The sequence below is a fragment of the Triplophysa rosa genome, linkage group LG1 (genome assembly GCF_024868665.1).
Source record: "Triplophysa rosa linkage group LG1, Trosa_1v2, whole genome shotgun sequence".
Taxonomy (NCBI): domain Eukaryota; kingdom Metazoa; phylum Chordata; class Actinopteri; order Cypriniformes; family Nemacheilidae; genus Triplophysa; species Triplophysa rosa.
In genome coordinates, this window is record NC_079890.1 from 38056801 (window position 1) to 38079957 (window position 23157).

General features: G+C 37.5%; 2 protein-coding genes across 9 annotated transcripts in view; one reads left to right on the forward strand and one right to left on the reverse strand.

Annotated features, from left to right (window-relative positions):
* The window catches only part of ank2b (ankyrin 2b, neuronal), a 70300-nt gene extending 67839 nt beyond the window's left edge, over positions 1–2461 (forward strand). For all 8 annotated transcript variants that reach the window (XM_057329864.1, XM_057329858.1, XM_057329873.1 and 5 more), the window contains one exon: positions 380–2461. In XM_057329864.1, the coding sequence (XP_057185847.1) occupies positions 380–394 (15 nt within the window). In that variant the 3' untranslated portion in view covers positions 395–2461. The remainder of the gene's footprint in view (positions 1–379) is intronic.
* Positions 2462–2852: 391 nt separating this feature from the next.
* The window catches only part of camk2d1 (calcium/calmodulin-dependent protein kinase (CaM kinase) II delta 1), a 46621-nt gene continuing 26316 nt past the window's right edge, over positions 2853–23157 (reverse strand). Inside the window, exons 6-19 of the mRNA XM_057329886.1 lie at positions 22355–22427; positions 18654–18756; positions 18209–18292; positions 17317–17411; positions 16840–16962; positions 15198–15281; positions 14901–14943; positions 14486–14520; positions 11034–11078; positions 10701–10749; positions 6747–6822; positions 6571–6665; positions 6257–6490; positions 2853–4272 (exon numbers count right to left, since the gene is read on the reverse strand). Of these exons, the coding sequence (XP_057185869.1) occupies positions 6258–6490; positions 6571–6665; positions 6747–6822; positions 10701–10749; positions 11034–11078; positions 14486–14520; positions 14901–14943; positions 15198–15281; positions 16840–16962; positions 17317–17411; positions 18209–18292; positions 18654–18756; positions 22355–22427 (1138 nt within the window). The 3' untranslated portion in view covers positions 2853–4272; position 6257. The remainder of the gene's footprint in view (positions 4273–6256; positions 6491–6570; positions 6666–6746; positions 6823–10700; positions 10750–11033; positions 11079–14485; positions 14521–14900; positions 14944–15197; positions 15282–16839; positions 16963–17316; positions 17412–18208; positions 18293–18653; positions 18757–22354; positions 22428–23157) is intronic.

The window sequence follows — 23157 nt, forward strand, 5'->3', positions numbered from 1 at the left end:
CAAACTTCTGCTTGTGTTTACTTCAACCAAATCATTCACAACGTTGTTTTATGGTTGAGTAAGTTCACATCTAACAGGGGATGTTCTCAGAACCTGGCTAACGCAGTTATCAAAAACGTTCTTGAAGTAACATTGAAATCTCATTGTCATTGCTAAACATTCTAAAATGTTTGTGTTTTTGAGCAACACGTTTAAAATGTCCAAAAATGTTTTCATAACGTAACGGGAATGTTAGCAAAACGTTACAAGAGCGTATTTTGTTATCTGGGTTATTGCTTGGAAATTTGACCTTCTGTTGGCCACATCTAACATGATCTAACTTGAGCTAAATTTCTTCAGATGTCTTTGACTAAATGTCTTTGTCGTGTTTGTTTCGCAGGACCCGCATGCATAAGACGCGCACTCAGAAGCGAACAGTAGTGAGGGACGGCCGAGCCAAGCAAACCCACCTGGAACGACTAGAAGACACTCCGGACACCCTGCGACCCGACGACCTTCAGCAGCATCTCAGTCAACTGCTTCAACGCTACTGCACACCCGAGGTCACCGACACGCCCGACGCCGGGCGAGACTCGCACGCTGGAGAGCAGGACGAACCACAATAGGTTCTCATCATCTACAGAATGTGTGCTTTGGTTGTCAGGTGTTTTTTGAAGACGACTTCAAATGTGTGTGTGTGTGTAGCCATTGCTTTTAAATCCAAGTCCCATTTGGTTGTTTTTAAATCTTAATTTATATTTATTTCTTTTTTTATTCTGAACATCTCTTTTGTCCCGATTTTTCAATTCATTTGATCATTTTGTGACCAAAGATAGATTGAACTGCTGAGTGAATTATACCTATTTGTCATATTGCTTGCTGTGGTAGGACATGCAACTACACAATGAAAAACTAAATGTGGATGCTGACCTCATTGTTAAGACACTGAAGGCGTGAAGACGTTTTTGTAAATAATGGACAATACTGTATGTGTGTGTGAACTACAGAAACTATAAAAGCAACATATACTCCACCGTCTCTTTAACTGCGGTGCGGCTGCAAGAAAAATATCAGCGTGTATTTGGGCATGTGAGTTCAAGTGCGGTAATATCTGGCTATTTATACGAGATGTCATGCTGTAGTCCTTCATAATCCCAGAATGCTTCTGAATGTTTTTGTTTCTCAAAGTGAGAATTTTGCATCATTTTACCGTGGATTAAATTACTTGATTGCGATCACCAATATAGCATTTAGAAATTCATAGCAAAAGAAATATTTCATCACTACACCAGATCCACACGAGTGATATTATCTGCCTAACCTATGGTATGTACAGTTACAGTGTGTGTGTGTGTGTGTGTGTGTGTGTGTGTGTGTGCGCGTGCGCGTGTTCTCTGTGACAAATGTTTTATTTGAATCTCACTATGACTGTTTTTGTTTTTAATCATTTCATTTCGGTTTTGAGGCCTAGTTTTTTCCACAACTTTTTCAAGTATGGCTGAAGTGAATGATTATTTTAACTTGAGATTCCTCATCTGTGCTGGCTCTCAAGGCACTTAATAAAACTGAGAAGAGTAAGGGCCTCACCACTGAACACGTGTGCAGTTTCGTTTTTCATGCAATGGTGTAAAATAAAACAAGGTAATCTGACGTCGACCAATTTCTTTAAAAAAAATGTGTTAATGACATTTGGAACTTACATGAATAAACACATTGACGTCAGTAATTTAATGGGCTAGCATAAGATGGCGCCGGTGAGCTTTTGCGACGCCATGGTTCGGCAATCTAATTTCCGGTCGTATAACACGTATCGAGTTGTTTTGTTTTGGCTTAGCAATGTAAAAAGGATCTGTCATATCGCTGATATATTACTTTCTATTTTTTTAATCTAAAAAAACACCCATATTTGCCGTCCAAAAATCCTCCTTTTCCCATACCGTCTTATACGACCGGAAATTAGTCTGGCGTCACCGGCGCCATCTTGTGCAAGTAGCGAATTTGCGAAATAGCAACATTCTGCTGTATACGATTGCATCTGTAATCATAATGCTATTGAAAACAGAGTTTGTTAATGATCCAGATTCATTTTTAAATAAAAAATACTTTCTGTGTTATTCATTCTGGATGCTTAATAATGATACTGTAAGCACAATTTATTATAAGGCGTTTAGCAGCTAGTAGCAGCAAAAGCCTGCCCACCGTGTGTTCTAATCAATTTATTCTGAAATCTTAAACCCAGTTCATATTGTGATGCATGTTAAGGGTGTGCAAGTGTATTCATGTCTGTAATGTTGTGCCCAGTTTTCATCCTGCAAAGATCGTTTTCTTTGTAACGGACAATAGCATGCACACTTTAAAGCGTTCGAGTCTGGATTCAGAGACGTTTGGATAATTGGGTTACTCGACCCTGTCTGAGCTGCACAGTCGAGCTTCACTTTGCCATCCAAAGTGAAAGAAAAAACGAATAAAGAATAAAAACAGATTTTGGAAATAAGCATCTTTCTTCGGTGTAAATGACAGCATGTAGGCCTACATGTGTACATACTCCTTATATTCATGAAGAAATTTACTACATCCATTTCACAGATTTTTGACTAAAGAAATGTTTTGGATTAAAAAGGCCTACCACTGAAAGACCCTACAAACTAAGAATTGGGGTGAAGTGGCTTTTGGTTCTTGTGTTGCTTTGAGACCATAATGCTAGTTTTGTTTACATTTCATCTTAAGCAGACATACACATTAAAAATGTCTGGTCGGGTAAAAGAATAACACTGACACCTGTGCATACTGCCTAATGCCACATACTTATGAACAGGTAGCAATACTCGCCTTTCGCTCTTGAAAGGTTCATGAAATCAACGTCAATACAAGAATTTGGGAGAAATCACACCTTTTATTTCACACTTTAATATGTTCAGTATCAATAAATCCTGAAATTTCCATGAGATAAAATCATAAATGTAACATCCACCATTCAGTTGGTTACAGTATGTATAGCGATACATGGATTTGGAGATTTCTGTTTTGTATGCATGTGAAAATGGACAGATTATGTCTGCACATTTACGCAACAATTTTTCTTTGGCATGTGTAGTATGTATATTCAACCGTGTCAGATATTTAGTTTGGCAGCATGTAAATCATTGGGTTTGGTTGTAAGAAACAGTGACTCATGTTTGGATCCTTCAGTTTCAAGTGTGTTTATACAGACTGACAATAGAAAGTCATGCACTATTACTAACAACTAATTGTTCAAACTAAAACAATCCATCACAATTTGTCCTCGACTGCAGATTGTCATGTTAGATCATGTACACAAATGCTCAGGAGTTAACACAAGAAAATATCAAATTCACACGGTTTACGGATCAGAAAATAAAAACTAGCCACACGTTTCACAGAACGAGCGCTCGAGTCTAGTACAGTAAAGATTATAGTCATACAATACAGTATGAGATGTTACATTCTTTCCCTTAAAAGTTTAGTAATCGCAGTTGTCTAAAACGTGTGTTTATTTATAAGCAAACAACATTTAAAAACAATAAAACTAGATCAGATTTCCCCCTGCTAAGGATTAGCCAATAAAACCTCACGATGTTTCCTATACGCTAATATTAAACCATTAATACTCCAAAGTGTAAAGCAAGAATAGCACTTCACGTAACTTCACGAAATGTCCTACATCACTGAAACCATAAGCAAGCTCATTTCTGACACTTGAAGTAATAAGCAAATTCTCTGCTGTATAAGTCATCAAATTGAGAAAAGCACAAAAACTACAACGTCCTGTAAACTTCACAGCCTTACGGATGTCTAACTCTGATTCAGTGTTATCATGAAAACTATTGGATCATATATGCACAGATTTTTTGGCCTTTCATATCATTTACATCTTGGCATCTTCTCATTTTCAACCCTCCAGTTACATTTCAAACGAAACTCATTTGTCAAATCCTTGTACCCAAACACCACAGATTACAAAGAAATGGCTCCATATATGTATATTTGTTATACAAAAATCGAACCCTATAAAAAAGATTAAAGTTGTTGGTACTGTAAGAACATGCTTTCCACATAATGAGTACAGTGTGTAAACAGCATACTCAATACACATAACACACACACACACACACACACACACACACACACACACACACACACACAGCGCATCCTCGTATGAAATAAATCTCTTCTATAAGTCCAGCAAGAAATGTAAACAGGACTCTGGCAGAGCAAACAGTGAAGATCACGATTGTGTCGAAGCTCAGCTGACAGGAGATGATGTGCTCTTCACTGCAAAACAAAAATCCCATATCACTATCATCCTATTGATCTTTATTTAATATATACTCTACATTAAATTAAGGGTTTAAAAACAAATGGAACAGATGATGCACAAACAACTAAAAAACAATTGTGTTTTAGGGACTAGATTGAACTGTTGCTGGTGCTCAAGGGCTTGAGATACAGACCCTAAATACATCATGTCCCTTAAAAACAGAGGTTTATTTAAGTGTGCCATTACTGTTGTATACTTCTTCTGGAGAAAGAAATCCTCCAGTCAACTTTTGATGTATACTTTTATGAACCGTAAAATACTCGGCTAGCTTAAAGTGATAGTTAGCCCAAAAACAAACATTCGGTCATCATTTACTCGCCCTCTTGTCATTTCATACCTCTATGACTTTCTTTCTTCTGCAGAACACAAAAGAAGATATTTTGAAAAATGTTGTTGGACGCCATTCACTTGCATTGGTTTTGTGTCCATACAATAGAAGTGAATGGGGACCAGTGCTGTTCGGTTAACAACTTTCTTCAGAATATCTTCATTTGTGTTCTGCTGAAGAAAGAAAGTCATAAAGGTTTGAAATGTACTTTTCCCTCATCTGTAAGTCACTTTGGATAAAAGCGTCTGCTAAATGACTAAATGTAAATGACTAGAGGGTGAGTAAATGATGACAGCGTTTTCATTTTTGGGTAAACTATCACTTAAGTATATTTAGTCTATATTGGTACTTCAATTCTTTAAAAGTATAATGAAGTAAATCAATTTAAAAGATGACATGCTTGGCTTGTAGTGTTCAAGTTTATATAGTAGAAAGTCAGCTATGGGCTGGGATAGTTTATAAACAAATGTGAAACTGAAGCTGATTTACTAGAAAATAACTTTTAAGTGTACTTAAAGTCGGCATGAAACCTAAGTAGCGATTGTCTTTATTTCCGTATCGTGACGTATGTCCCAGTGAAACAACTTCTGAAATGAGAAAAAAATGTAGGGCGGGACTTGATTTCGTTCATGAAGTACTGATTGGATCGTTGAAAGTTGGGCGTTGCCAACAAAATGGAGGCAGATTTGTAAGGCAGTTTGCAATCAGTCAGTCATTGAAGCCCCGCCCTCGCGCCATTCCTCGTGACCAGAAGTGAAGCGATGTCGTTTCGAGGAGGGAAGGAGGTTAACGTTTTTCATTAAAGATTACAAGCGTAAATGAATTTAAAAAAAAAATGATGATGTGCACCGATAAATAATTAATAATAAATACCGCAACACTGTGTAAAACAATTAGAATGATCATGTTTAATTTCATGCCGACTTAAAAGTAGATCTGAAGTTTAAAAATTAACACCTAAATAGAACAAACGAACATAATAGAACATAAACTAAAAGAAAGCATACTTGCAGAATAAAAACTGCTAAACATGTAGTTTACTGAGAGTACACTTCAAAGTGTACTTTCATAAACGAAAAAAAAAATGTGTGTACCGCTTGTGTACTCAAACTTTATTGTTAAACTTAAAAGTACACTTTAATAAACTAAAAAGTGGGCCAATTTAGTACCAAATTGAATTTAGTATTGAAATAATACACTTACAACTATACTGCTAGTACATTGATATTAGCTTACTATATACAGTGCTGTATACTTACAAACGAAGAGTTTGGTTCCAAAAAGAGATAACGCCGATTTTAATTTTATTTTAAAAATCCAGTTTTTTATCGGGCATTCCAATTAATATCAATCAAAACAAACCAACTGCAGTCTGATTGAAGCCATAATAACTGAAAAAAAAAAAAAAAAAAAAAAAAAAACATGATTTTTGAAATTACATTGGAGTTATCTCGTTTTGGAACCAAACTCTTCAATATACTTGGGTATACGTTCTGTATGGGGTGCCAAGTTATTCCATACCGATTTATGGGCTACAACAATAAGAAAACCAACAGGTCTTGAGCAAATGATAATAAGAACACACATGTGTGCGCACACACATCTCACACCTCATTTGGTGGGTACAGTCGGAGAGCCCGAGCGGTGGAAGTGAACGTTCTGCCATTTTCCGTCTCTGCGGTGCCAGACGCGGGATTCCTCGGACTGCATGGTGCGGGGCAAGTTGTTCACATCCATGTACTGCGTGAGTCTGATGTAGGCGATGCAGGCGGCGTCCTCGCCGATCAGATGCACGTGAGGATTCAGAAGAATGGTGTGGATGGGTTTGTGTCCCTTAGCGAGAGCTAGACCAAAACACGAGAGACTAGTGCCAATGTTTTCAAATAAAAGAGCTCCACTGTAAAAATGTTAAATAGTGTCTTACAGTTTTCAAAGTAGAATCTGTGGAAATCCGTCCCCTCCACGAGGTTTCCCAAAGCTTCGGGTTCAAAAGAGGTGAGTCCTGGATCACAGATCTTCCTGTGGATCACAAAACACATAAAGAACTCAAAGACATGACAAGGACGAGAACAGAATCTAAAACGAATCAAAGACACTCACGTGTATGCTTCAAAGTCGCCGTTATTAATAGCTTCGATCAGCAGCTCGGTGACTTTAATGATCTCCTGTTTTCTGGCTGAAACACAGAACAACAACAACAACAAGTCAACGAATGAAACTCCAACAAACCACTGTTTATGTCTGAGATTCAAAGGGGTTTGTGAAATTCCCTTTGGAGAAAATGAAATAAGAAAAACCTCACGCGCCATGCGAAAGTCTTTTCATTCATACATTTCTTTTATATTTTTGGAGCTTTGGTGTGCCGACTTTTAATACAATTCTTTATTTGTTTTTTGGGGGGTCGAACGCCCACTTGAGGCTGATGTGCCTGTGCTTTGGTCTTCTTTTATACATTGGATATTTACAAATGGACTTTTAAGACATAAATGCCCTGTACAAAACACAAGAAGCAAAATGATATCAACAGAGTTAAACAATACAGGGAAAAGACATGCTGGTTGTGTTTTTTTTAAAAGAAGAATAAAATAAAGGGCTAGCATTGACCTCAAAGAATCAGTTTTTATCTGCTCAAAAAGAAGCTACGTGAAACCGTGCCGGAAACGTGATCTGTATTCGGTCAATAAATAGTCATTACTCCCAAAATAGTCATTTCTACACAAAAAGAAACACAAAATAACTTGAAATATTCGCAAAAGAATAATTGGGACAGCGCACACACACTGCAAAAAATGACTTTCTAACCTAGTATTTTTGTCATGTTTTCCAGTACAAATGTCTAAAAATTCTTGAATCAAGATGCATTTTCTTGATTAGCAAAATAATCTTGAATTTAGTGACTAAGAAAAAGGTAATTCAAGATGATTTTTCTTACCCCATTGGCACATTTTCACAGAAATGTCATGGTTTTGGTCTAAAAACAAGACGGGTCATTTTGCTCATCAAGAAAATGCATCTTGATTCAAGAATTTTTAGACATTTGTACTGGAAAACAAGACAAAAATACTAAGTAAGAAAGTCATTTTTTGCATTGCATGCAACATGACACTGCATACTTACTACAAAAATAGGCGTCCCACATGAAAAACAGTATATAACTGTATCTATATATGAAGAGTTTGCTTCAAAAATTTTAAAACTTTTCAAAAATCATGTTTTTTTTATTGTGCATTCCAATTAAAATCAATCAAACTGCAGTTGGTTTGTTTTGATTTAAGCCATAATAACTCCAAAAATACAGCTAACTTACACAATAAAAACATAACTCAGTTTTTAAAAATGATGTTTTTATTATGTTATCTCATTTTGGAACCAAACTCTTCATATAAACACCTTACAAAAGTAAATGCTCACATAAACTATAGTACTACGTCACATGGGAGTATACAGTACACAGTGTCAGTAAGGAGGTATTAAATGTGACAGAAATCCTCTCAGTGTGTTTTGTCTGCAGTTCAGTATTTGTTGCCATGAGAGGGCACTAACACCTCATTCAAACTCTAAAGGGCTTCATACACAGCAGGAACTCAAGAGACGCTTCACAATCCGTATGAGAGACAAAGCCCAGATGTTTACAGCGATGCTTCAGTGATGGAATGACGGCCGCTCTTCATCAAGCTCTCAATACCACAGAAAACCTCTCATGAACTGTGTGGAAAAACACCTCAAATCAGACATCTACAAAAAACCTCTTCATCTTCTACAGTTCGGCCCGTCTCTTGACCCCAAACCGATCCCACTGCCTCATAAAAAGTACAGAAAAGACCGCTATGAAAACCCACTAAATCGTTTGAAAGATATGCCAACTACAGTATGTAAACTATGAACATCTTTAAAATTCTGCTAAAATGATGGTCTATAACCAAAGCTACAGATGAAATGAGAAAATATTTATATGAAATGAAATATGTGCAATAATATTTAATATTATACTATAAATAATATGAAGAAGATAAAAACTTTGCTATGCAGATAAAAACCGATTGAAGCATCTTTCGCTCTCTCTCCGACACTTACACAGAATGATGACGTGGCTCGGGATTGGCTGAGACCGTTTGAGGGCGGGCTCGGGGTTAAGGCCGCAATCAACCGTGGAGTTGACGTAGAGGAACGCCAAAAGGGCAGATAGAAAGAGAAGCAGGTAGAGAGCGAGCAGGGCTTTGAGAAGGAGGTTACAGCACGCTTCTTCAGGACATGAGATTGGGAAATGCCAACATGAGGAATCGGATGAGGAAGAACTCTGGGAATCACACCGCTCACGTTTGTACGCTTTAGGAGGAGCTATAGGGACACGATACACTACGACCGCCGCGGGGGAGATCAAGGATGGAGGAATGGATACGTGGACAGACACAGATGAGCATGGATGATAGCGTGAGATTGAGGTGGCAAACAAAAGAGGAGAAACAAAAGAAAAAAAGGAGTAGAATGAAGGCGAATGAAACATAAATCATTTTGTTTCAGGGCATCCCTGTGAAAATACAGTTCTATTGTCTTCTTAATGTCTTTCTATTCAGATATCAATTTTTGCCGTGCACTGTAAAAAACTGTAATTTTACAGAATTTTTCTGTTACTTTTATAGACTTTCTACGTAAAATGTAAAAAAAAGGAATTTTACTGTTTTTCTACAGTAAAAAAAACAGTGATATTAAACACTATTATACAGTAATATAAACCGTTTTTATTATATTTAATAAAAATATTTTTATGTATTTTTTTTAAACTGTCAAAAACCGCAAAATTTCAGAAAAAGACTACAAATTTACTTTTGAAATACGGTCAAAAAATATAAAATTACAGAACAAGACAACACATTTACAAGAAAAATCAGGAAAACAATTTGATATATATATCCTTATATTCTATAATTTTACAGAAAAAAATATTTTACTGTATATGTCTGTTTTTCCAGTTTACAGAAAGTTTTTTTTTATCGGAATTTTTTTACAGTGTGTGATCTTGTTATAGTTCACTGGGTGATTAAAACAAGCAAAAAGCAATAACTGCTACCCGGATCTCCAACGTTTTCCTTTTTTAATTTGTCCTTTAAATATTTAAAAAAATGTTAAAAATGTCAGGAAAAACAGCAGGAAACCCAAACTAACGTTTACGACACAATCCCACAGGAATTCATAACTACAAAGTAGAAAATTCATATGAAATCATAAAATCTCATTTGTATGTTTTAGTACAAGAGACATTTTTTTTTCATTTTTTTAAATAATAGTACATTTGGTAACACTTTACAAAAAGGTGCTATTTGTTAACAATTACTAGCTAACATGAACTAACAATGAACAATTCTTCTACAGCATTTATTTATGTTAGTTCATGTTAATTTCAGCATTTACTAATACATTATTCAAATCAAACGTTGTCTAATGTTGCTAACATTAGGTAATGCACCATGAATTAACAAGAATAACTGTGTTGACATGAACTAACATTAACAAGGATTAATAAATGCTGAAAAACTCAATTGTTCATTGTTAGCTAATGCATTAGCTTCTTATTGTAAATTGTTACCGTACATTTTTATAGATTCACATCGAACGCATTCATTCAAACTAGCAACCTCATAAAATACTTATGAATTCCCATAAGATCAGGCTGAATATTATTCGCATTTACACACAACATCATTAATGGGACAACATCATAGATGCTTCAAAATTCTGGACCAAAACAACAATAAAGAGGAAGAGAAAGTTCACAGGTGTGCGTGCGAGGACCAGCTGTCATCTACAGTAAATAACAGCTCTGTGGACACATGACTGATCAAAGAGCAGCTATTAAAATAAACACTCGTATTTCCCTTATTTTCTACAGCATGGCGCTCGTATGAAGCGAACACTTTGTAAAGCTGAAGGGTCAGAGGTGAATGTACATCAGATGGGCTAGACAAAAAGACCTGTATCATAAGAGTCATTCAGCTAATCCCAGAGAATGAATAAACAACAAAACAGCAGACATAAGATGGCGAGGTTCCGCTGTACCTTTAATATCTTCATCTTCAATAGTTGTGTTGGCGCTCTCTGATGATTCCTGAATGAGATCAAAACACACACACACACGTAAATAAATGATGATCTACATTCACACATAACATACGAGCACACAAAAGATTTCTCATTAAAACACATCCGAGCGCCTCTTTTTAGTTCATTTGGATGCAGACTCGCCGAGTATGCATACTTACCATACAACCAAGAAAATACTTGTAATATTTTAATATTATTCAAATAAGAGATCATGTACAGCCAGCTGCTTGTTATGGCAGAATAAACAGCCGAGTAACCTTTTAACATCACAAGCATCATCATCATCACCTTGTTTCCATCCGCAGGATTTTGGATAACAGTAGTCTGAGGCTCCTGATGCACGCGTGAAGAGAAAGACAAGAAATAATAATAAACTAAAAGACAGAGAGTTACAGAGGTAAAGCACACAAAGCCTGCAAACATACGATCATGACATGACACATGCAGTCGAATCCAGATTAAGCTTCAAGTCATTTTGGTTTTTGTTTGAAACAAATGTTTTGATCTATCACACACGCCTCATTTATGGGTGAACAGCTTTTTGCATTTTAAAATGTGTATTTACATTAAAGTGTTAAAGCTTTGTGAACTTTAGGAAGAGGAATGTGTGGGGAATCGCTATCCGACATTTTCACTAAAGCGACTGTGAAGCAAAGCAAGAAAATATCAGAGAACTCAAGAACGTCCATCAAAACATTCAGTGCAGTTTAACTTGAATGTTTGTAAAGGTTTGGTATTGTGTGTATATGTGAGAACTTTGTGTGCTTGAACAAACTTGGTGATTATAGCGGTGAGAAAACATTATTAATGATGACCTAAACTAAATAAAAAGTCTTTCTGCTGCTACGTCTGCCTTAAAGAACGCAAAGAATGCCCAGAACAAGCATTGCTCTCATAGTAGAGTAGTTCACCTTCAAAATGAAAATGCTGTCATCATTTACTCACCCTCTTGTCATTTTAAACCTGCGTGATTTCTTTCTTCCGCAAAACACAACAGAAGATATTTTGAAAAATGTTGGTAACCAAAAACCGTTGGTCTCCATTGACTTCTATTGTATGGACACAAAACCAATGCAAGTGAATGGGGACCCACGGCCGACATTTTTCGAAACATCTTTTGTGTTCTGCGGAAGAAAGAAAGTTATACGGGTTTGAAATGACAAGAGGGCGAGTAAATGATGAAGGTGAACTATTCCTTTAAGTATCTAGGCAATGATTTCTGGGATAAAAATGTCAGTAGACAAAGCTTTTATAAGTACAATATCACAGTGAATTATCAGTCAAACTCTTATAATCTTACTATGGCTAATGATTTAATCCTTGTTTGTTTTCTTAAAAAAAGATAAGTTTCCAAAGAAGAATTGGACACATGTGCAGAAAACCTGGGAAAACAGCATTTAGAAATCCCATGATGCACCTGTGATGCCGGCTTAGAGATCAACACAATAAGCTAAAATATGAAAAGTTTATTTGAAAACACAGATAAACAATGCAAAATCATGTTTTGTATAGTTATGTTCTGCTTGTATTTTATTGTGTTAGTTAGCTGTATTTTGAGTTATTATTACTTAATCAAAACAACCCAACTGCAGTTTGATCGATATTACTTGGAATGTACAATAAACACATGATTTTTCAACACTTTTTATGGTTTTTGCAAATGAACTCTTCACATAATGTTATTTTATTAGTGAGTAACTGTTTCTCATTTCTGTAACTCGGAAAACCTCTTAAGTGTAAATTATTCTATTTAAATGAGAAAAAAGGTTAATTCTACAAGAAACAAGTAACTGTTAAAGACTCCAAGTAAATGACAGATGAAAATGAACTCAGGTTTCACCCCCAAAAAACAAAACAAACAAAACACAAAACAGTAAAAAATCTTTTTGTTGCTCTCGAGACTGTGCTGAACTGAAAGACTTAAAGAACAGAATTCAGTTTTTAGTGCTAACCATATCAAAGAACAACAGAACAATAAACATGAAACTAAATCAACCCTAGAGCACACAAAACAACACGTGATCAATATTGTGTTGCCATCAAGTTGCCAATATCCAACACATCAAAAGTCCAACATATCTGTTCACAAACACTTTTTTGCTCAATACTAGTCTGTCATACTCAAGTAGGGATGACCCAATGTTCAGCATCGACTCATTTTATCCTTAAACTGTTGGAACTCGCAAAACATAACTCTAGGGCTGCACGATATTAAAGAAAAAATATGTGATCATTTGCTAAATAATGTGTTACACTCCATAATGCTTTAAGTTTGTCTCTTTTCATCTGAACCCACTTACAACTTTAACACACAGCACTTCACGAAGTAATTCAGCTGTTGCAAACTCTCTCTATATGCTCCTGTGCGATATTTCAATGATTTCAATATATTGTGCAGCCCTTCAAAACTTTACAGCAGAAATACATCACGACAGCCACGGAGAACGAAACAGGCGTGCGTCTACATCTAAATACCCATCTGCACAAAACTACAGACTAAAACAACAACAGTGAAAACTGTAGCGCATCTCACCAATGCAAGTTCTGTAGAGTCAGATCTCCTTTTCTGCAGTTTCGTGTTGCGAAACATATAAAGGGTTTTATTATCATGTTCTCATCCTTCTAATGTTGTGCACTGAAACACCCACCGTGCACAGTGTCGTCTGCATCCGACTTTGCAAACTATTCACTAAAAATACATACTTTGCTGGTAATAAGACACTACTGTATACATACAGCACTACAATGACATCAAATCTTTACACCACACATCTTGTCAAAGACACAACCCAGCAAACACAGTACGTTCTGACGACGTCGCCAGTTCGTCTTCATTTGGTACGCTGTGGCAACGAAAATGGTCCGTTCCTGGTACGTCTTCAGGAGGTAATCACCATGTCCCGGCAATGTCCAATGTTGCGTCATCACAGCGAATATGGGAATCGCAAAGTTACATCACTGGAAAGTTATTTGGTACGTCATGGCAAAGAAAATGGTCCGTTCAAGATACGTCTTCAGGAGGTAATCACCAAGTCCCAGCAATGTACAATGTTACATCGTCAAAACAAATATGGGAATCGCAAAGTTACGTCGCTGGAACGTTATTTGGTATGTCGTGGCAACGAATATGGTCCATTCCAGGAGGTAATCACCACGTCCCAACAATGTCCAATGTTGCGTGGTTACGTCGCTGGATCGTTATTTGGCACACCGTGGCAACGAATATGGTCCGGTCCAGGTACGTCATCACAACGTAACTGTTTTAACTGGGAAGCTGCGTCCCAAGTTGCATACTTTTTGTAGTATATCAAGTAGTGTGTGCTCATATTGAATTACCAACAAGTGCACTTCAAGTACCCGGCTGATGCACTCGTTCAAGCGGATAAAAAATAAAGCGTGGAACGCTGGACATTCAGGACACAACTGCACAGATGCACGAGGTTTAAAAATCCAAACCCAGCACGCCATCGGCGGTTTATTTATAACTAAAGTATCATTTTAATCGGAAAAATGATTCCTGACACAAACCACCAGAACACGTTGTGTAGTGCTACTTACGTTTATTTTTGCCTGAAGCCCGGGACATGTTAAATACATAAATACATGCTTTCCGAAGCCACGATGCACATGCACATGCTCACTCATTAAACATGCCAAGCTAACATGTATGTGCAGCCAAGCATCACGTGCGTCTTAGAGTTTACATGAACTTGACATAATGTGTAGTGCAGTAAACCCACCTTAACCCCGTCGGGCTTCTTGTACGGATTCTTGCCTGTCGAGTGAAATAAAAAGATGATTGTAAACATTACAGACAGACAGACAGAATAAAGGTCATAAAGGGTTAAACAGATGCTTATAAATGTCTAAAAATGCTCAGTGTGCTTTTCCATATTCATGATCCGCTGGCCTTAAAACCCCAAACCTCTGAATAAACATGATTCATAATCAAAGATTTACATAATGTAATGAAATATGATTTGAGAGGCATATCAAATATTCATTTGTCGAGGTTAAAAGCATCAGTTTGTGAAGTGAAATTAACTCTTATAGGAATGAAGAATTTATGGCATTATTCAAAATATTGTGTTTAACGGCAATGTGATAAACAATCAGATGCGAAACAAGAACCGCATGCACAAGACGATCTCTTACTTGAGAAGTTTCGTGTAGCCAGCATGGTAGTGAGGATAGCGCCCTAAAAAGAGTCCAGAAAGAACACAGACAGACTCAGACGCTGTGTAAAATATGAATCCTGCTACCCATTAAGCCACGAAGCATTTAGATAACTATTAAACCATGAGACCGCCAACCTGTTATTGTGAAAAACGGTAAACAAAAACTCTTTGAAAACGTCGACGTTCAGTTTAAAGTGAAATGAAAGTGAATGACTACATCACACAGCGAATCTTCATGTCCTTCATTTGAATTTGAATTCTGCGTGCTTCTTACTTTCAGTTTCCTCCTGGCGTTGAACTTCTTCAGACATTCCACAGTCTCCTGTCTGTGCATCATGGAGGCCACGGTGGAGCGTTGCTATGACAACACAGAATAAAAAAATGAATCATGGAACCAGTTGTTGAATCTGATTGGATGAGCCATGTTGTAAAAGGACTATAAATCACACGTGATCACAAGTTGCAGCATCTCTCAGCAGCTATAAAAGATAATCAACTATATTACCTGGAGGAGAAACTGTTCATTCTCAGCATTATTAATAAACACACCTGTATCTGTTTATTGAGCATCAGTGTTATCATATAGCTACAATATGTCATATTGTAAGATCGAAACGTCTAAGGGCCCTGTTTTAACGATCCAAGCGCGTGGCCCAGGTAGGCATTTCCGAATCCACTTTTGCTAATTTAACAGCGGAAAAATGGTCGGCGCGCCAGGCGCATAGTCCAAAAGGGTTGTACCTATTCTCGTAATGAGTCATGGGTGTGTTTTGGGCGTAACGTGAAATAAACCAATAAGAGTCTCATCTCCCATTCCCTTTAAAAGCCAAATGCTCTTGCACCATGGAGCTGAAGAGCTAAGACCGAACTCTTCTCCAGAGGGAAATGGATCTCGCTCACGAGCAGACCGTCTACGGGACAAGCCGGATATTTATATTTATGCACACAATAACGATCCTTTTTACATTTGAATCCTTTAATTGTTCATATTTTAAAATGTTTGTGTGCTGCTGCACCTGCACGTCCTGTGTGTATAATAAGCAGAATGTGCCTAGAGGCGCATATTACTAATGCGCTCTTTAAATAACAGAAAAATATTGCTTTAGACCAGGTTAGAGTTGGTCTATGGCGCAGTCTATTTTCAGTTCCTCAAAATAGCAACGTGCCAACAATGCACCTGCACCTCTTTTTTTAGACCAGCGGGCGCACAAATGAGCGCGAGTGCATTTGCTCTTTAAACAACGCGGTGCAGGACGGGAAAATGCGATTTTTGTCAGGCTGAAACTAGCAAAAACACTTGCGCCGGGTGTACGATAGGGCGCTAAGAGTCTATTTTTGTTTTCTTTTCATTGCATAATCAGAATAACAATTTGTGATAAGAGTTTACTAAATATAAACAAGAATTTTGTAATATTGGGACTGTGCTTTATTTGACTCCAGTTGACATTGAAAACTGTTCAGAGAACACTCCAAAGCACATCTTATGATGTTAATGAACACAAGGCTTGTTGACCCTTCGTACAAAGGAGTTAAAATACTGTAGTGCGTGTCACAAATGTGCTTACATGGCATTACCGACACAGAAATAGAGAGTTTTATATTACATTTTTTTTCATATTCACTTATATTAGATTTACATTCAAATTCTAAAACGTACCAGGAGTTTAGTTTTAGACCCCTCTGTATGCATGTGTGGGTGTATGCATATGACTGTGTGCACGTGTGTGTAATGTGTGTGTGTGTGTGTGTGTGTGTGTGTGTGTGTGTAGACATACACAGATCCAGGGGTGCTTGAGGGCTTCGGCAGCTGTGATGCGTTTGGCCGGGTTTATGGTCAGCATCTTGTTGATGAGATCTTTGGCCTCTGGTGTCACTGTGTCCCACTCAGGTGTGTGTGTGTGTGTGTGTAGACATACACAGATCCAGGGGTGCTTGAGGGCTTCGGCAGCTGTGATGCGTTTGGCCGGGTTTATGGTCAGCATCTTGTTGATGAGATCTTTGGCCTCTGGTGTCACTGTGTCCCACTCAGGAGACGGAAACTGCAAAACAACCGACGAACCCAACCGTCAGACCTTACACGGCAAAACGACACAACATTTAATTTCTATACTGTAATTCTGTCTAATGTGCGGATTGTGTACTGGAATGTTTCCGTTTAATAATCATTTACTGCTCATGTGATGCGCACCACATCACTTTCAAAAAGTCCTGCATGTGCTGTTAATGAATAACAGAGAGATTTTAAGACGATGGAATGCTTAAGACCTTAAGGCGGAAGAAAATAATTCAGTCTCATCCAGATTTACGAAACACCCAAACTGGGTTGAATTGATTCAACAAATGTATTTTGCAAACAAACTCTTATGTGATGGTGCTGATGAGAGAAATCTCACATCATAAGCACCAGCTTTAATCTGCTGGTAAAGTCGATGTTGATCTTCGTCCCAGAAAGGAGGGTAACCCACAAGAAGAATGTACAGAATCACGCCTGTCAAGAAAACAAGACAACAATCTGAACAGTCTAAATCTATAAATCAGTCAAGACTAAAGATGGAAAGACGCAGACATACTCGTGGTTTTACTGTGTGATGTTTATTTGGCTATACTATTGAAAGACTCTTCCTCTGATTCACAAATGAAAGGTTGGCCAAAGATGGAAAGCTGTGGTGTGTTTTAGCACGACTGAGTGCCCATTAAATGATAGAAGTGTTGCTATTCCACCGAGAGCGGAGAACATCGCTTGCCAAGCGACTGCTCTCCATTTCACAAACTCTCGCTTTATGCTGGATTTTATTTCACAGTTTATCAGAGTCTCGCAGCAAAGGGCCGTGGAAGTTAATAAACAAGACATGGCCAGCTTTAAATCAGAAATATCAGATGAAACACGTACGTGTAGGATGGAAAGTGTTAGGAAAGTAGATCACAAAAATTTGTGACAGCATCATCCAAAACCGCCAAAAGATTAGAAATGAAACTAAATATTATAAAAAGCTTAATGTAATGTTGTGTATTTTCTTTGTAAATCCATATTCCTTCACATTAAACCACCAGAAGAAAATTAAGAACAAAATCACATTTGCATGAATGTTTCTTTTTGTGTTCCAGAAAAGAGAAGTGACAGGACTCTGGAACAACATGTGGGTGAGACCATAGGTTTTTTACTTTGGGGTGTACTGTCTCTTTAAGATTTTCATTTTAGCTTGAACGGTCCCTTTAAGAAAGTTAAGACTTTATAAAGTACAGTCTGGCTGCCTGTGGCAAATCTGGGAAAGTTTGGCTGCGTACCACATGCCCACATGTCCACCGGTTTGCCATACGGCTCCTTCCTCAGAACCTCAGGAGACAAATAACCTGGAGTCCCAGCGAAACCTACAACGACAAAGCACCAACCTCATTTAAACTTCGCTCCGACTGCAAAAGTTAGTTAAGTGATTTTTTTTATGGTCTAGAAAATGAGTTCCCATGAATTCTCTTAAGAAGAATTTACTTAAGGCATTTTAGTATTACAGCCTAATTCTAAAATAACATTTGTCCCTGATGTCCCGTCACGCCCATGAGGCAGAAGAGCATTTAATGAGAGAGAGCCCTAGAGATCAGACTAAATATATACAAACGACATCAGAGTGAAAAAAAAGATAATAAAAGTGTAATATTCTACAACGTCTCACTACACTGAAGATGATCAAACAGAACACAGCAAATCAAATAATTCACAACACAACATACTAACCAAACCAGGCCTGTTGGTCTCCCTGCACCTCGATGGCCAGACCGAAATCAGCCAGTTTCACCGCTGCTCCCTTCAGCTTACTGGCTAAAAGAAGATTCTCTGGCTTTGGGTGTCATAAAAACATCTATAGGTTATATATACACGGGTTACATAAATATAAATCAGTACAGTCATAAGAAGACCTGGGTCAAAAATGAACACGGAGCACACTTTACATGTCTACAGAAAATGAAAAAGAGAATTCTAAATTTGATTAAATGCAAAATCTATATTAGAATTACTATTTCTAGGGCTCTTATGTGGCACATTTTTGACCAAAGTCTCACAAAATGTGAAGTTAGCCTTTAGGGTTATGCAAGGACTCCAGGATGTTCATTTAAAACTGTCACCCAATCAACAGATGTAACTAATTTATTACATTCAAAAACCATCAAACAGAAAATGTGTTTCATTCCTAATGTTGAAACTTCATTGTTGCCTCATGAAAGACAGAACAAACATAATGTAAGATACTGAAACAGATCTACAGCCGTATGTGCATAACCCTTTCAGACTAGAACACACAGTGCGTAGTTCTGCACATGACCGGAAGGAAGGAAGGAAGGAAGAAAGAAAGAAAGAAAGAAAGAAAGGAAGGAAGGAAGGAAGGAAGGAAGGAAGGAAGGAAGGAAGGAAGGAAGGAAGGAAGGAAGGAAGGAACATATAAAGTAAATATATAGAGCCCCTTTCATATGAGCTTTCATAATACATTCATAAGGTTTCTCTTATATTCAATGACATTTTTACATGTTAGTTTAGTTAACCTCTGTTACAAACATCAAAGCATCAATGACTGCATTGAATGTATAATGAGACTCTTATGTCAGGGGAGCAATTCTTGCATTTGAATCCAAACCCATGAAACATTCTGAGAATTACAACATGATATACTGTTAGTCATGAGTTTGTCAGGTGCAGTTATTGATGTCATCATTGTGCAGATCAAGGTGCTACATGCTACAGGTGATGTCATTCAAACTGTCATGCAGCCATTGCTTGTGCATACCTTACAGACCCTATTGTCATGAAGAAACTTAATTATTAGAAGAACGAGAGAGATGCTCGCATGTGTAACACTCGACTGACATGTCGCTAGGCTGTTAAAGATGCAATGGACCAGAATACGTTGCAACGTTGCTTGAGATTTTTGTAAGGGCACTGATGTATACGGTTGCTAGTGTGCTCTGGGTGGTTACTATGGCATCGATATGTGGTTGCTAGTGTGCTCTGGCTGGTTGCTAAGGCATCGATATGTGGTTGCTAGTGTGCTCTGGCTGGTTGCTAAGGCATCGATATGCGGCTGCTAGTGTGCTCTGGGTGGTTGCTAGGGCATCGATATGCGGCTGCTAGTGTGCTCTGGGTGGTTGCTAGGGCATCGATATGTGGTTGCTAGTGTGCTCTGGCTGGTTGCTAGGGCATCGATATGCGGTTGCTAGTGTGCTCTGGGTGGTTGCTAGGGCATCGATATGTGGTTGCTAGTGTGCTCTGGGTGGTTGCTGGGCATCGGTATGCGGTTGCTAGGGCGAGTTGCACACCAAAGATTGACATTTTGGGGTTTGGGGGGCTGGTGAAAACCTTAGAAACCACAACTAGGGACCTGTCAGCATTAGATACGGTAACAGAAGAACTGAGGACAGCTCATTACAGAGTGATGAAATAAAGAAGAGCCTGATGTTTTCTTTTGTTAGTGAAGATAAAAGTGATAATGACAAACAGAGCAGAGAATGGAGAGTGGATCCCTTGAGGATTGCTTTAACAGGAGAATCAAATAGTACATTATTGCTCGACACATTAACACAATTAAACCTTCTGCATTTCAAACCCTAAGCACGGCATTAGTTCCCACACGACTGATCATTGCACTATATTGCTTTTGTAAACGACTGTTATGCAACGCCTTCACGTCGCTTGTGTAAACTACAAATCAAAATGGAATGCAGACTTGCAAAAGGGCAAAATACTAATAGCTCATTCCTCAAATTGTTAAACAAGTAACAACACGGTTAACCAGACCACTGCTTTTACTATCTTTCAAGTGACATTCACAGTATTCGACTCTTTAACAGATGCTTGTGTTATTTGTGATTTATACGTTTCCAGCTGAATAAATTCTTGCCGTCAAGGCGCACAGCTACTTTTAATGGCGGTTAATGGAGAACGGTGCTTTTTGCTTCCATAATAATGTCGTTACGTCATGCAACTTAAATATTCATTTCTGTCTGATGCCAAATACTCAAATAAATAAAATAATGAAGGGAATCACAGATAATTAGAAAAAGGTTTTAAAAATAAGAAAGGAAGGAAGAGATGGAAAATAAACTGCAGTTTATGAGATGAGAGTTTTACAATATTGCCTTATTCTACCCACATGAAAACTTCAGTAAACTGCAGTAAAGTTTAGTATTTACTATAGTAAACTGTACTGATTATGTAAAGTTCAGCATTCTCTGTAGTATTAACGATAATAAACCGATCATCTGTAATAAATACTGTTGTATACTTTAGTATCTACTATAGTAAAGAGAAGTATACTATAGTATATCATAGTGATTACTACATTTAATGTTAATGTACACTACAGTGTACTTTTGTAGTATAAACTATACTGAATAATATGTAGTTAATACTGCAGTATACTTTAGTATTTACCATAGTAAAATGAAGTACGCTGTAGTATATTATAGCAATTACTACACTTAATGTTAATGTATACTACTGTGTACTTTTGTAGTGTGACCTATACTGAATTGATCATCTGTAGTTAATGCTGTAGTATACTTCAATATTTACTATAGTAAGGTTTAAAAACTCTACAGCTGACATTTATGTGAGACACCCAATTATAAACCAATCCTGCGGCATTCGCACTCATTTATATTCAAAACAGGGTTTTTTTTGCTCTTGTATCTCTCAGCTTTGTTTTCTTTAGGTGTTTTTATATGTGTAAGTCACAGTTCACCATGGTAACGGTACAAAGCAGCCAATCGTCAAGCAGAATATGGGTGCGATGCAAATGCAGGTGAAGATTATTAGAGGACAGAAACAATGTCCTGGTTGCACCTGCCTCATTTGATTAGCAAATGACCAGAGACTCTCGCCGGGGTTTGGGTCTAAAGATGGATCGAAACACAGAACCCACCTAAACCCAATAAACCCACCGGTAACCAGCTGATTATACGTGTTTAGCATCAATGAAACAAATTTACTGGGTTTCACTTGACCAGATACTAGTGAACGGAAAAGGTAAGCGTTAAAGTTTAAGTTAAATTAGGGTGGGAGAGTTTGTATGTATGTAAATGAAATGCCGCATCACAGCTGCTTCGCCGTTGCCATGACAACCGGCACGTGACTTCTTATCCTTTCAACACATAACAAGCTCCAGATCGAACTCAGGAGATTATTAAATTATGAATTACTAAAAATTATTTTAAATGATTAATAAGAAACGGTGCAACATTTTAAATGATAAATAAATGATTTCATTATTCTTTAGTTAAACTTTAGTCACAAAAGGCTCTGGTTCACACCTCAAAACCATTCAAACTACAAGGTCTTGGATCAGTGTAAGAGGGCCCAGGGAAGAAAGAGGCAGGTGAGAAGTTCAAGAAAAGAAGCAGGTGGAGAAGTATTTGGTTTATGAGACCTCCAGCATCTCTACTCACCTTCAGGTCACGATGGACTACTCCCATCTGATGGCAATGAAGAACGGCCTCAAGGATCTGCTGAATGCAATGACTGCATGCAGACACCAGGGGGCGAGGGTTAGTGACACACACACACACACACACACACACACACACACACACACACAGCATTGAGAGCGGGAGAGTCTGACCTCAGAGGTAAGACGATTATGACGACATGAGCTTCACAGCTTCAGTGCTGGTTGTGAATAAAAATCAGTGATTGTATTGGGAGTCAAGTGACATTTTTGAGGTTTTTCAGCTGACCTATCAACGTTGATAATTTGCTCTAAAATGTTTTTTCCCCTTTATTTTTACACAAAGAAAGCATCATTTGAACAGCCATTGTTGCCAAGTAACTAAATCACGGTAATAAAAATAATAAAAGTAGCAGGTCAATTCAGGCCAAAAAGAACACTTCAAATAAAAAAGCAAAACAGTTAGTTTGAAGTATTCAAATACTCCTCCTGCATTTAGTTTCATTTTTAAAATGAATAAAAATGAATCATTCATTACTTTTAGATTCATTTTTTGTCTAAGCAGCACTTTGGTTGGCTTTTTCATAATTACACGTGCTATACAAATAAAATAAAATAAATAAAGGAATTTTCTTTGGTACTCAAAGCCTACAGTGCAAACAAATATGAAAAATATTGATATGTTTGCTTTTGGCTTAAAGAATAAACACATGACAAGATCAAATTAAGAAAACGTATTAAATAGAAAACAGTAAATATTAAAATGGCCTCATCGGTGTTGATGTGTTAATGAAAAAAATCAAT